The following is a 14,315-nucleotide window of genomic DNA, read 5'->3' as shown; positions in this document are numbered from 1 at the left end:
TCTCCGTCCAGGGCGCTTATCTCTGTCTCTCCGTATCGTCTGATGATGTCGGTTCGGGGTGTGGTGCGGTTGAGAAAGTTAACGGCCAATTCTTGCCCACAGTTACCCAGAAGTTGCCGTCACTTCCAAGCGCGTTGTGGGTGATGCGTAGTGTCGATTGCATGCTCTCATCGCAAGATGATCGCACCGTGATAACGGAAGTTCGTTGCCATCTTGTTGTTTTGGTTCGAATAGTTTTGCCCACCTGGAAGAGTCACTCATATTTGGGGGAAGAAAAAAGTGTGTGCTGATGCTTCGAATTCAAGCAGATCATAAATTTGCGTCCCCTTGTGTCATGCAGGCGTGTTAAAAAAAGAACCTAGTCAACGCGTTTTCCCGCTCCACTACGTCACAGTGACGATCGCGCGAGGATAAAGCCGCTTATCAGTGTTTACCGTTGTCTGGAAAAATCTGACCGTTAGCTATCGGAAATAATTTACAGTCGCGTTCCGTCGTATCTACTATAAGAAGAGTGCTTAACCATACCCGTGCTCGCGTCGGATGGATTTCAGTCAACAGCTTACCCTCCGAGTAGGTGCGCGCGAGTAGTGAGCTTGAAACACGACCCCACCATCTACAAACGCATCACGTTTGCTCGAGCAAATCTGGATTAACCAAACGACCTAACCAAGCTTGTGGCACGATGGCCGATGTGACCATGCTGGAAGGAAGCACCGCTACGATGGACGAGCTGGCAGGCGATGCAAGTAGGCTGCTGCTGACGGAGAGTACAACACGGGCGCCAGGACCAAGCGTTGAAGACATCAGCCGTTCGCTGCAACGCTTCAACTGGCCCGACTATGTAGTGTTTGTGTTGATGCTGATCAGCTGTATGGTGATTGGTGTGTTTTTCGGCTACAAGGATCACCAGAAGCACAAGCGCCAGAAGCATGCACGACGTGGGTCGGAAGCGCTCGACTATCTGGTCGGTGGGCGTAAGATGAAGATCATACCCGTGTCGGTGTCGCTGGTGGCGAGCTGGATCTCGGGCATCTCGCTGCTAGGGACGTCGACGGAAATCTACGTGTATGGTGTGCAGTACTGCTACATTGTGAGTGCCGTAGTGCTGATGGGGCTGATGATGAACTACATCTTTCTGCCCGTGTTTCACGATCTGCAAATAACGTCCGCGTACGAGGTTTGTGACATTATTGTGGAGTTGTGAGAGCGAATTATTGTTAACGAGTGTTTTTTGTTTGTTTTACAATTCCATAATTTTAGTACTTGCAAATGAGATTCGACAAACGGATGAGGCTAGTCGGTTCCATACTGTTTACGTTGGCCAGTGTAAGTAGCAGCTTGTAAGTGTGATAGTGGAAGCTTTCTAACACGGATGGTTGTGGTATTTTGTAGATCTTGTGGCTGCCTATAGTGATCTATGTGCCAGCACTTGCGTTTAATCAAGGTACGTCCTAAAGATAGTAATCGCTTACACCAAGAACTGAACGTGCTCATGTATGACCTATATTTACAGTCTCTGGTGTAAACATTCACGTGATCACTCCTATCGTTTGCTTGGTGTGCATCTTCTACACAAGCCTGGTAAGGATGGATCTGAGTGTGTGTTAGAATTTCGCTGGAGTATATTTTAACCTCAAACCTCACATGTTTCATCGTAAAGGGTGGATTGAAGGCAGTCGTATGGACAGACGTTATTCAAACCGGCATCATGGTCGGTGCAATGATTATAGTGATCGTCAAAGGCACAGCAGACGTCGGTGGGCTCAGCGTAGTGATCGAGAGGAACTCTGCCGGTGGACGATTTGAAGGCCCCGAGTATGCATCTGAAGCACAGTTAGTCGTTCTTTACTGTATGTTAACAGCAGTACTCTCTGTCCAGTTTCAATCTAGATCCTACGGCGCGCAACACCTTCTGGACGCTGCTGATCGGTGGTACCTTCTTCTGGACGTCGACGAACTCGATCAACCAGAACATGATGCAGCGCTACCTGTCGCTACCTTCGCTAGGATCTGCCCGCAAGGCGCTGGTGCTGTTCCTCGTCGGTACGACCACACTGCTCGCCATGTGCTGCTACAACGGACTGCTTATCTTTGCGATGTACCACGACTGCGATCCCCTGTCGACTGGATTGGCAAAAGCTAAGGATCAGCTAGTGCCACTGTTGGTGATGGAGGTGCTTGGCGAATATCCGGGCCTGGCCGGTTTGTTTGTGGCCGGTATATTTAGTGCAGCGCTGAGCTCCCTCTCCACCGCACTCAATTCGCTGTCCGCCATTGTGCTGGAGGATTTCTGCAAACCGTTCGTGTCGAAGCCGCTGACGGAAACGCAAACGCGCTACATTATGCGCTTTACCGTGCTGGCGTTTGGTGCACTGGCCGTTATGATGGTGATCGTTGTGGAGAAGATGGGTGCCGTACTGCAGCTGTCGATGAGCTTGGGCCCGGTCACACTCGGACCACTGTTTGGGCTGTTCCTGATGGGTTTCTTCTTCCCGCGCATTAATGGCAGTGTAAGGCAGTTGCTTTGGGAGTTGTTTCCACTGAATGAAGAAATCATTCTAATTCCTTTATTTTTCCATCCACAGTGTGCCATTTTGGGAACAACGGCAGGATTACTGCTGATGTCGTACATTGTGATACGGTCACAGATATCGATCGCGCTGAAGGAAATTGTGTTCGCCGAAAAGCCGGTCACCGTGGAAGGCTGTCTGTACGAGTTCACGCCGAAAAATGGTACGCTCTTTGAAGCGGACTCAACGCCCGGCGAGAAGTCACTGCATCATGTGTCCTTCCTCTACTATACCATGATCGGCTCGGTAGTGCCGACGATTGTGGGCTATCTGGCCTCGTTCGTTTTACCGCGCTCGAAAACCGACGACATTGATCCGCTGCTGTTGGCACCGTTTCTGCGCCGTTTCTACCGCGCCCGGGACACTAAGGCTAATCACATGACAGAGGTGTTGCACGAGTTCGAAACCAAAGACATACAGCTGTAAGACGGCTGGGCGGCTGCATCTGTGACGGCAGCACGCGGTACAAAACCGAGCGCCACTATCTTTGTACAGTAATTGTTCGGATTAGAGTATTAAGGGAAGAAGAACATGGGATGTAGTCTGTAGTACAAGTATGGGAGTATAGGCAATGACCTGAAATTATGAAATAAAGACATTCCATCAAAGAATTAGTTTCTCTGGGAGTACTTTTTTTCGAAGAGAATTGGGAATGTCCGTTGTATCAGTTGGTAACAAGATGTAACTTAGTAAAGTGTACCCACAATTCAGCGCTGAATTCAGCGCGTCATCATGCTGACCTACTGTATAGCCAACTGCTATAAATCATGCTGTGTGTGAGTCCATCTTGTGTTGTAATCTGTTAGTTTAACGCTAATCTCTATGATATAATACAGCACGGGAATCTTCAACACGCTATAAGGAAGCATACGATGTTTGGCCACTCGGTTTATGTTGAACATTTTATAGCAAATTTCCATGCTATGTTAACCAGGCCTCCATCAACCACGGTGGGGCCTTTTAAAAATTTAAAAATAAATTCAAATATACAACGCTGTAGCTATCTCGAGATTGGCGCTGCCTAAAGATCATAACTCACCCCCTTATCTATGTTGATGAAGGGATTCACTGGCAATGTCAGTAGATAAATGGTATGAGCCTGGCAATTGGCACAGCGGTGGTGGCACCTATGGTACGAGCTGGTCAGTCCCGTGTACGTTAACTAGTTGGTGTACGTCGACCACGTCGGGTCAGCTGCTTGCGCTCGGTTGAACAATGTCCAGTGATTGGTTGTTAAAAGGCCGAAGTGATGAGGATTATTCGACCGATGAAACGACAAGCTTTGAAGAAAGCGAACCACCCGGGCAAACGATTGACTCGATCAGTCGATCGTTGCAGCGCTTCGATTGGCCCGACTATGTCGTGTTTGTGCTGATGTTGCTGATCTGCATCGTGATTGGGATTTTCTTCGGATACAAAGATCACCAGAAGCATAAGCATCGCCGAAAGCAGGCACGCAGAGAGTCGGAAGCGCTAGACTATTTGGTCGGTGGCAGGAAGATGCAGATCTTCCCGGTTTCGGTTTCTTTAGTAGCGAGCTGGATCTCCGGGATCTCGCTGCTGGGTACGTCCACCGAGATCTACGTATACGGTACGCAGTACTGCTACATAGTGTTTGCCGTGATTATGATGGGTTTTGTGATGCATCATGTGTTCTTGCCCGTGTTTCACGAGTTGCAAATAACATCAGCTTACGAGGTGAGTCGATGTGCCCGAAAAAGAATGGAATGATGCGTTCGGAAATAAGATGGATTTGTTTTGATTTTTACAGTATCTTCAACGTCGTTTCGATCATCGAATGCGTCTGTTTGGATCAATACTCTTCACAGTAGCTTGTGTAAGTATAAACAGTAAACTATATAGTTGATTAATAATGAAGTTTAACGAAACTCTTCCCAAAGCTCCTATGGATGCCAATCGTGATCTACGTTCCAGCATTGGCATTTAACCAAGGCAAGTGTAGCGGATGAACAGTGGGTGTAACTATTATCCTAATTCTTTATGTTTAATCCTCAATTTATAGTAACTGGAATGAGCATCCACATCGTTACACCGATCGTTTGCATGATCTGTGTGTTTTATACCAGTATTGTGAGTTGAAATTGTAATTATTGCTACAAAACTTTGGTAACCATTATTTCCATTGCAATCTTCTAGGGTGGACTGAAAGCTGTCGTCTGGACGGATGTTATTCAGTCTGGCGTAACCCTATTGGCATTGTTGGCTGTCCTGATCAAGGGTACGTACGATGTCGGAGGTCCTGCCGAAGTTGTACAGCGAAACATTGCCGGAGGTCGTCTGGAGGCACCAATTTTTGATCCAGATCCAACACTTCGTCATTCCATTTGGATCATTCTGCTTGGAGCGCCCGTCTGGTTTTGTTACGGTGTATCGTGCAGTCAAGATATGATTCAACGGTTCCTAGCTCTTCCAACGCTACAGGACGCGCGGAAAGCATTGAAGGGGTTTGTGATCGGTTGGATCGTTGTGAACGTAATTTTCTTCCTCATCGGCATGCTAGTGTACGCTACCTACTATCGATGTGATCCCCTGACGACCCAGTTGGCGCGGGCGAAGGATCAACTCTTGCCCCTGTTTGTGATGGAAACGTTCGCGGCGTATCCGGGTATGACTGGAGTGTTTGTGGCGGGCATCTTCAGTGCAGCCCTTAGCTCACTGTCTTCAGCATTGAATGCTCTGTCTGCTATTACACTGGAGGACTTTTTCAAGCCATACTGCAAAAAGCCACTAACGGAAAAGCAGATAAACTACATAATGCGTGGTTCGGTGCTGGTATACGGAGCGTTGTCAGTGTTACTTTCCATATTGGTGGAACATCTGGGAACCGTGATGCAGCTGACTATGACACTAAGCTCTGCCTCTGGGGCTCCTCTGTTTGGTCTCTTCGTAATGGGCATTCTAATGCCGTGGGTGAATGGAACGGTAAAACGCCCCTTCAAGCAGTTTCATCAATTATCAATGATAGTAATAAAATCTTTTTCCAGGGTGCTTTGTATGGTGGCGTCACAGGTTTGCTTGTAATGCTGTACATGTGTTATAAAGCACAATACTCGATAGCTTCGGGGAGCAGATCGTTCGACACGAAACCAGTATCGGTAGAAGACTGTCCGTACGATTACGGGCGCAATGCAACGATGGGGCTGATTGAGGATGACGCCGAACTTGAGCAACTGGAAAAATCTATCTACCACATGTCATACATGTACTTTACGTTGTTTGGAACAAGCGTAACATGTCTGACAGGAACTGTAGTAAGCTTGCTCACGAAACTTTGTGGTAGCGATCGTGATCAGCCGATCGATCCAAAGCTTTTAGCACCGTGTATAAGAAGGATACAGCCTCGTGATATTCCCCTTACGTTCCAATCCGTACCTACGGATAACAAACAGGCTGAAGCTAGTGAAGCTGCTTTGAAACGAACTGAGGACGGATGAATTAAGACCTCCGGGTGGCATTAGGCTTACTATTCCAGTAGTAAGAAGTAAATGAAATTGTGTTACATTTCCTTTTAATAAAGATTATCTTCCAACTTGTCAACAGAGAAATTAGTGTGTTGATTGCAGCTGTGAAAAATTGCTCCCAGGCGAAATGGAACCGAATTACAAAGAATAACAAACAAGATGATCCGTGTTAATATAACGATCATTTGACCTCAGTAGAATAGCCTCAAAAACAATGCTTATCTCTAACTATACCAATAGTCCCATTTTTTGGAAACGGTTATCTCGTACCATTAGCCTTTTGGTTGGAAGAACAATCAACGTTCCTGCTCAGTTTGGTTCAATTATGGCAAGTGAGCGTACGTTAAAAAGTAGCAACGGAGAAGAATACTCATATTACGAAGCTTACCAACATGTGAATAGTACTTCCGGAAACACGATCGACACGATCGGTCGAACGTTGCAGCACTTCGATTGGCCAGACTATGTTGTGTTTGTGTGGATGCTGGTTGTCAGCATCATGATTGGGATCTTTTTCGGCTATCGAAATCATATGAAACGCAAAAGGCGACTTCAACAAAGTAGGAATATGACGGAGGCTCAAGACTACCTGGTCGGTGGAAGAAAGATGCAAACGTTTCCTGTGGCTGTTTCATTGGTGGCAAGCTGGGTATCGGGAGTTCCGATGTTGGGAACGGCAACTGAGATCTATGTGTACGGCAGTCAGTTCTGTTACATTGTGTTCTCTATGGTGCTGGCGGGATTGTTGATGAACTATCTTTTCTTACCGGTGTTCCACGAGCTACAGATAACTTCAACATACGAGGTGAGAAGGAAACATATGCACGATCTTCGGAATTGAGATCAATATCGTAATGGATGTGTTACAGTATCTGCAGCGTCGGTTCGATTCTCGGATGAGACTTATGGGATCGATACTATTTGCATTGGCTTGTGTAGGTATTTAGAGGTTGGAGAGTTTAATTTGTTCTGCGTTTAAAGCTATGCTATATATGACAGATACTGTGGATGCCGATCGTGATCTACGTTCCAGCGATGGCATTTAACCAAGGTGATCGGTGTGAAGTTAGTGGCATGTTGTACCATTGTCATGTAATTAAATCTATCTTATTTCCAGTAACTGGAGTGGATATTCACGTCATCACACCGATCGTTTGCATAATATGCATATTCTATACCAGCATCGTAAGTAGAAAGTACGACACAATAACCTTGACAGTTTTAACTTCACCAATTCACCGATCATTTCAGGGTGGACTAAAAGCAGTTATCTGGACGGACGTTCTTCAGTCTGGTGTAACGCTGCTTGCTTTGCTGGCTGTCTTGATAAAGGGCACGCATGATGTCGGAGGACCAGCAGAAGTAGTACGCAGAAGCATTGCCGGCGAAAGGCTAGAGGCACCAAACTTTGATCCGAATCCAACGCTGCGCCATTCCTTCTGGATCATGCTGCTAGGTGCACCGGTGTGGGTTTGCGAAGGAATAGCATGCAGTCAGGATATGGTACAACGCTTCCTAGCGTTGCCCACGCTGAACGATGCCCGAAAAGCGCTGAAAGGCTTTGTGATCGGTTGGATTGGCATAAATGTTACATTTTTCATGATAGGTTTATTGGTGTACGCCACCTACCATGAGTGCGATCCTCTGACAGCTCAATTGGTGAAGGCAAAGGATCAACTCTTGCCCCTGTTTGTGATAGAAACGTTTGCGGCGTATCCGGGCATGACTGGAGTGTTTGTGGCGGGCATCTTCAGTGCAGCGCTCAGCTCACTGTCATCGGCACTGAATGCTCTGTCTGCTGTGACGTTGGAGGACTTTTTCAAGCCGTACTGCAGGAAGCCGCTGACGGAGAAACAAACTAGCTACATAATGCGCGGCTCGGTGCTGGTGTACGGAGCAGTGACTGTAATGCTGTCTTTGTTGGTGCAACATCTCGGCACGGTGATGCAGCTGGCAATGACATTGAGTGCTGCTTCTGCGGCTCCACTGCTAGGGATGTTTGTAATGGGCATTCTGATGCCGTGGGTGAATGGAACTGTAAGTGCTTTGCATCACAAAAACAATCACTCAGACAGTGTATCTGTATATCGCATGCTTATCTTCTGCAGGGTGCTTTGTATGGTGGCATAACAGGACTGTTGACAATGTTTTACATGTGCTATAATGCGCAGTACTCGATAGCTGCTGGCAGCAGAACGTTCGACACAAAGCCAGTGTCGGTCGCGGAATGTGGATACGAGGTCGGATATAATACCAGCATACACAGCATATTTATGGATGCAGATAAACTAATCGAGCAGGAGTATCCGGATAGTGAGTTGGAGAAGATGGAAACATCTATCTACCATATATCTTACATGTACTTCACGCTGTTCGGAATGAGTGTTACGTGTGTGGCTGGAACGGTGGTAAGTTTGCTCGCAAAGTTGTGTGGGCGCGATCGAGATCAACCGATTGATCCAAAGCTATTAGCACCGTGCATAAGAAAGAAGCAGTCTAGGGACATACCGTTAACGACACGATCAGCGGCATCCAATCTCAAGTAGCCTAAGATGGTCGAAATGGATTAACATCGACTTGTGGAGGCCTGAATTGTTGTGAGTAGTGCTTGAATAAAAGTCTACTGTAAAAGTGAAGGAAAAGATCGCCATTGAAGCACCTCAATTGGATGTTATTCAGTTATAACTTGCACTGTGTCTTGAAATATTAGCAACATTGTAGCTGTTGCCAAGCAAAGCATTGCAGTATTTCTCATAAATTTAATGGCAATTAGTTTGTTTTTACAACAAACTCTCCTTGATGCTCGTATGCATACAAAACGGGTTGCTAATTAATGGTAACAAGGATGTGTAACAAAACGCATTACGCGCTACAAAACGATCACTAGCACCGTCCTCAGTGTGTGAGTTGTAGAGCAAAAGTGAATTCTCGAATTCCTGATTAACAAATTATTATGCTTTCAAATAATCGTTAAGCTCGTTTTTACGACCATTCGCTGATCGTAAAACAGGCTTTACGATAGCATTTAATTGGGACGGGCAGAGCAAAACTGTCTACATGTGGGAAGACGTGTTCGAATGTCCATCGGCGTATGGAAAAAAGGTTTTTTGGTATTTCGTTCTGTTTTTATCGGTAAGGATAGGTGGTGCCTTCGCAAGCTTACAGTTTGTAGTCGGATGTATTTGCCTAACGTTTGAGCGATAAAAGCGATGGAACAATCTTAAAGCATGGTAAGTACGAACGTTTTAGTTTCTAAAGACGAATGAGTGTATGACGAAAAGTTTACGTGCATGTGTCGGGTTCGGGCCAGCTAGAACCGAACCTGGCAGGCTAAGGCCCCTAAACGAAGATATCAACATGATACATCTTTTCGATTTCCCCATCGATCCAGTCGCGATAGTGAGGAACATTGACGTACACACCGGGCACACCCTGCGTGCCGCACTCGTACCCAAACGCCACTAGCCCGACCACGTAGTACTGATTCTCGGACTGGGGTATCGGGCAGACGAGCGGGGAGCCCCCGTCACCGCGGCACGCATCCTTGCCGGACTCGCCGCCCGCACACAGAAACCCTTGGTGCAGTCGGAAGCTGCGGTTTAGCAGATGGCGCCGCAGCACCCGCTGACACTGGCCGTTCGGTACGATCGGCAGCTTGGTGCGCTTGAGCACGGACGAGTTGCGGCCCCGCTCATCCTCGCCCCAGCCCGTGAACAGGCACCGTTTGTGGTCAAAGTTGGCGTTCTGCGGGGGCAGACACGCTATGCCGACCACCTCCGTAAAGTCGACGTGCTCGTCGAGGAACAGTATCGCAATGTCGTTCAGCAGCAGCTCGCTGTAAAACTGCGGATGCGTCACTGCCGCTATGACGGCCCGGTCCTGCGGTGGGTAGATCTCCACCATATGCTCCAGGTCCCATTCGCCCAGCCGCACGCGCAGCTCGCTGGCGGTACGGTTCTCGATGCAGTGCGCTATCGTGATGACCACCTTCGAGTGGACCAGGGTGCCCCCGCAGAGGTACAGCTCGTAGTCGGCCTGCGCGGTGTACACGAACGCCATCCAGGGAAACTCGCCTAGAACGAGGAAAGCAAAGCAATCGTAAATCCTGGGGATTGGGGCGTCTACGTCGACTTATACGTCGACGTTCTGTAGTATTAAATAGAGCATTGATCCAATAAGTTTTACTATCAAGGCAATAACATTAAAACGAAATTAAATTATTGGTGCAAAGATCCACTAGCCTATCACCAACGACACCAACTGGGGCTACAGTACAACCACAGCCATACCCCTGAGTGGGGCTATGAAATGAGTGAAAAATCGTCGACATCTTGCCAAAAAACTCACACCAATGCTCACACCTCACAGCCCAACCTACCGTATTTGGCGCGCGTTTTGTCCTTCTGCTCGACATGTCCGATGCCGTTGTTGTTCCGGGCCGCACATACGATCTCGGCCTCATCCGGTGCTTCCGTGTCCTGAAAATGGGTACGATAAGTCCTCGGCATCAGTAATAAGGGCTACCACAAACTTCAAGTCTTCTTGCACAAATGTCAAAGGGTCATTGTAATGTTTGTGCAAAAAAAAACACACACTCATTCACATAGCCGCCGCTTGTGCTTTTGAAACTTCTTAGAACAAACCCCGCGGCGACGCCTTATCAACATTCGCAAATTAAACTGTCCTGATGGAGAGTGGATGTGTGCCATTTTTTTGTTTTTGGCTCATTCATCCAACCGAGCAATCAGACGGATGCTCCCAAAAACCCATTCACGATTACATTTTGTGGGGTGAGGGAGAAGGTCGGTGAAATGTCTAGCCATTCTCGCCTACTTACCGGTGCACGGACGATGCGCTCGAAGGGGCAGCACTTGAGATGAGGAAACCGGCACTCCTCGGAGCTGGAACGATCGAAACTTGAAACGCTGAGATTAAAGCGGACCGTGATGGCGATGGCGGGCGACGCAGGCCCCCCCACACACCACCCATCGAGCGTTACCTGAAAAAGTCCAGATGCACCTCATCGTACACGTTGACGCTGACCGGGCGGCATAGTTCGGGCAGGATGCAGAGGCCTCCGCTGCACCGCTGCGGGTTAGCAAAGGGAAGACATTGCAAACAACAGTACACTTTGATTAGTGGCCGTAGGAGGTTGGGGGTGGGGGTAGAGGGGAATGGAGATCACTGGGCGGTTTACCCTTGTCGCTGGTTCGGTTGCTTGTGAGGAGGCGGGCAGTCGTTGGTGAAGCCAAAGTAGCAGCAGCAAGAACCCCGACCGTACCGGCATCTGGTCTGTTTTGGGATTTTGGAATTCGGACACACACACACACGCACGGAAAAAAAAACACGGCAATGCACTGCGATAGATGGGTACGGAGATGCGTGCAAGCAAACCCGTACACTCCGTCACATGAAACGTCAAAAGGGGAGCAAACCAATACACACTCCACAACAGCTCCCGGGCGCGACGGCCGAACGCACACTGCACTTATTTCTCACGCTGCTCGATCGGCCGCGGCTTATCAGCTGCTGCTGCTGCTGCTGCTACTGCTGTGCGGTCTACACAGATGTCCGCTTTGTGTCTCGCAGTTACATGCCCATCTGACGGCGCAGCATCCAATAGTAGTCGCCGCACCAGCAGTACTAACCAAACTGCCGCCCCGAACGTTTCAGGGCACAGCTCCAGGTTCGGATGCCGTCCAGACAGGGTGCCGGATGGCTGCTTGTCTGCTGCGTTCGGACCAAAACCCAGCGTCCCGTCCTTTTCACCCAGACTGTGAATTTGTGTGTGTGTGTGTGTGTGTTGTCTGTTTTTTGGATTATTTTTGCATTCCACTGGAAGTCTGAATTCTTCCGTAGCCGGCACACTCCCGAGACACTGCCGTGGAAGTCGGCTGCTGGTGGCGCCAGCGCTGCTTCCGCGTTGCTCCTGCGGCACTGCTGGGAGAACACGCTGAGGCAGATAAGGGTTGGCATTGAGAGAGCAAGAGAGCATGAGCGAGAGAGCAAGATGGCCTCTCGTCGAAGCCGGCATCGCTCTTTCATGGACCTGTGCCAAACAGCACCCATTCATGTGCCCCATTCATCGCGTTCTGAAACAAGGGGGGAGCCACATACATGCAGGAATGACGTGTTGGAAGAAGCATCAAAAGTTAAGCATTAAAAAACTCACACACACACAGCTAAATGGTGCCATTTTTGGGGCATAGCTGTTGGAGGTCAGGGTGTGCTTGTCGCGGCATCTCCGAGCTGGAAAAGCGTAATCACAGGACGCGATCGAACCCACGACGACGCGTTCGGCTACGATCAAGTGGCCGTCGCGCGCGTCGTACGCCTCACGGTTTCTTATCTCCCCCGGCCAGTTGTGGGGCACCACGCGCGGCAACGTCACCGAAACCACATGCTTATAATTTATTGCCCTTTTTGGGGCAATAGTTGTCTTTTCTTTCCCTTTTTTTTTGAAGTTGATGAGTCCACAAGTTGGCCGGAGAAGGGAATATGAGTTAAATTGAAAAATGTCAACGTCATGGACAAAGGGCCAAATAGTTTTTGTGCCATTTTAGCAGGGGTTTGTATAAGGCGAAGTTTGTAGGAAAATGATATATTGGTTACACATTGATACCGATCAGTGGTGTTGGGGGGGAACAGTGGGCTGATAACACTGTTCTACCCATTGGTCATCTATTTGACTGGATCCTTTGCACGTTCCTTAAAAGAACTCACTTTCCAAAAGTCGGAGACCACTAATCTTTCGCTGATACATCGCCCTGATCATTACAATAGTTCGATGTGTCGTTTCATTCGTCATGCCCCCCCCCCACAAAAAAGCGCATCATTCTTTGTATTCGATGGTGTCGGGATCCGTTTGTGCGGCGTCGATTGATGGATAGAAGTTTTAATTGATTTCATCGATTCCGAACCGTCTAGACACGATCCAAACCAAACCACCTAGTCCACCAGCCAACTCCAGTGATGCTGAAAAACTAACAAATTCTTCATCCCAATTCTATATCGGTGTGTGTGTATATGTGTTTGCATGGATTGCTAGACTGTGGGGTAACGATTCGCTTGGACTTTCCTTTTTATTTCGTTGTCATTGCCATGGAGATGGCCCAAGGGACGCAGTTTCGTTCCGGTCGTTAGCATTAGCATATTTTCGGGTGCAAACGCAACGAACGGTTTCTGTCTAGGACAACGAACAGAGAGGAGAATAATATAAAGAAGCCGGTGGAAAACAAAACAATTCGGTACGAGAAAACAGAATTTGCGCCATTCGGACACTCCGGACACACAACCATCGACAGCCAGCTGAGCAGTCGGGCGCGTATGGGTGCGTTTGTGTGGAAAGGAAAAGCTTTCACGCTGCCGAAGGCACTGCCACTGTAACGATGAGTTTATTTTTCTCTATTGGGCATGAAAAAAGTTATGCTAACGATTATGTACCATCGTGCGGGGCGGCGGGTGGTAAAGAGACAGTACGTTTGTTTCAAGACACAATAAAAGACACAATGGTGAAAAGCAGAAAATAAATAAAATCGAGAAAAGAACGTACACAACCGATGGAAGCTGGATGAAAGAACGAACGAATGTGAATAAAAACGAATGAAAACTCACAGCAGCAAAAAAGAACGACCAGCCAAATAAAAGAAAAAGGAACAAAACACAGAATATAATGGAGCTGACAAAAGTGCCACCTCTCGTGACGGTTCCTTTCGTGTGCTTCGCGCGTGCACGTGGGAGGCGAACGAGCGTTTCGCAGCATTGCTTCAACACTCCCTCGCGCCTGTGCCTGGCGGGTTAATGGCGTCATGGTGAAATGAATTCCAAACACAGCGATGGACACCCTTGGCGGCAAGAAGCACAAACAACAAACGTTTGCTTCCTACCGGTTTTGTGTGTGTGTGTGTCTGTGTTGTTGTGGATACTTAGCCCTTACTTCCCCACATCTTGGTGTGCACTTGGTTGTACTCGGGAGCCAACCGAGGGTCAAAAGCTGGTCAATTAAATAGTTGGCAAAAAGGCAACCACGTCTTTGGCTTCGTCACTGTCTGTTCTTCACATCTTTCATTGTGTTCCGTGGTGTTTTTGGTTGCTCCAGGGACTCATGCACACATAAACAGGGAGATTGCTGCACTTTTTTTTTTATTATTATTGGCTTTTAGCAACCATGCAACAGCATTTGATGACAATTCTTGCGTCCCACGGTGGGCGCATTTGCCGCCACATGATCTTCACCATCGCGGGTGCCAAAAAGCTCGGACGA

At 48.1% G+C, this 14,315-nt stretch overlaps 4 protein-coding genes across 6 annotated transcripts; 3 read left to right on the top strand and 1 right to left on the bottom strand.

Moving 5' to 3' along the window:
* The first annotated feature begins 159 nt into the window (after window positions 1-159).
* On the top strand, window positions 160-3,184 carry LOC1281156 (sodium-coupled monocarboxylate transporter 1). The gene is made up of 7 exons (XM_321095.6): window positions 160-1,177; window positions 1,261-1,326; window positions 1,393-1,444; window positions 1,514-1,581; window positions 1,661-1,815; window positions 1,880-2,510; window positions 2,586-3,184. The coding sequence occupies exons 1-7, from the start codon at window positions 683-685 to the stop codon at window positions 2,994-2,996; spliced, it is 1,878 nt and encodes a 625-aa protein (XP_321095.6). The 5' UTR covers window positions 160-682; the 3' UTR covers window positions 2,997-3,184.
* Window positions 3,185-3,672: 488 nt separating this feature from the next.
* Window positions 3,673-6,136, top strand: LOC4576984 (sodium-coupled monocarboxylate transporter 1). Its single transcript, XM_001238430.3, has 6 exons — window positions 3,673-4,268; window positions 4,342-4,407; window positions 4,472-4,523; window positions 4,594-4,661; window positions 4,728-5,513; window positions 5,576-6,136. The coding sequence occupies exons 1-6, from the start codon at window positions 3,786-3,788 to the stop codon at window positions 6,023-6,025; spliced, it is 1,905 nt and encodes a 634-aa protein (XP_001238431.3). The 5' UTR covers window positions 3,673-3,785; the 3' UTR covers window positions 6,026-6,136.
* A 71-nt stretch (window positions 6,137-6,207) lies between these two features.
* Window positions 6,208-8,598, top strand: LOC11176091 (sodium-coupled monocarboxylate transporter 1). The gene is made up of 6 exons (XM_003435930.2): window positions 6,208-6,857; window positions 6,922-6,987; window positions 7,052-7,103; window positions 7,170-7,237; window positions 7,304-8,089; window positions 8,161-8,598. The coding sequence occupies exons 1-6, from the start codon at window positions 6,267-6,269 to the stop codon at window positions 8,596-8,598; spliced, it is 2,001 nt and encodes a 666-aa protein (XP_003435978.2). The 5' UTR covers window positions 6,208-6,266.
* A 613-nt stretch (window positions 8,599-9,211) lies between these two features.
* LOC1281159 (phenoloxidase-activating factor 2) lies at window positions 9,212-13,883 on the bottom strand. 3 transcript variants are annotated; one of them, XM_061644027.1, is made up of 5 exons: window positions 11,250-13,883; window positions 11,052-11,140; window positions 10,890-10,977; window positions 10,431-10,530; window positions 9,212-10,125 (listed from the first exon to the last, which is right to left on the bottom strand). In XM_061644027.1, the coding sequence occupies exons 1-5, from the start codon at window positions 11,337-11,339 to the stop codon at window positions 9,392-9,394; spliced, it is 1,101 nt and encodes a 366-aa protein (XP_061500011.1). In that variant the 5' UTR covers window positions 11,340-13,883; the 3' UTR covers window positions 9,212-9,391. The 3 variants fall into 3 exon arrangements, with proteins under 3 accessions (XP_061500011.1, XP_321098.5, XP_061500012.1); XM_321098.6 differs by having other exon boundaries at window positions 10,890-10,968; window positions 11,250-13,879; XM_061644028.1 differs by having other exon boundaries at window positions 10,890-10,953; window positions 11,250-13,875.
* Between the last annotated feature and the right edge of the window lie 432 nt (window positions 13,884-14,315).

Source organism: Anopheles gambiae, chromosome 2 (assembly GCF_943734735.2).
Source record: "Anopheles gambiae chromosome 2, idAnoGambNW_F1_1, whole genome shotgun sequence".
NCBI lineage: Eukaryota > Metazoa > Arthropoda > Insecta > Diptera > Culicidae > Anopheles > Anopheles gambiae.
Note: the sequence above shows the minus strand (reverse complement) of the source record. Positions and strands in the feature narration are given on the sequence as shown.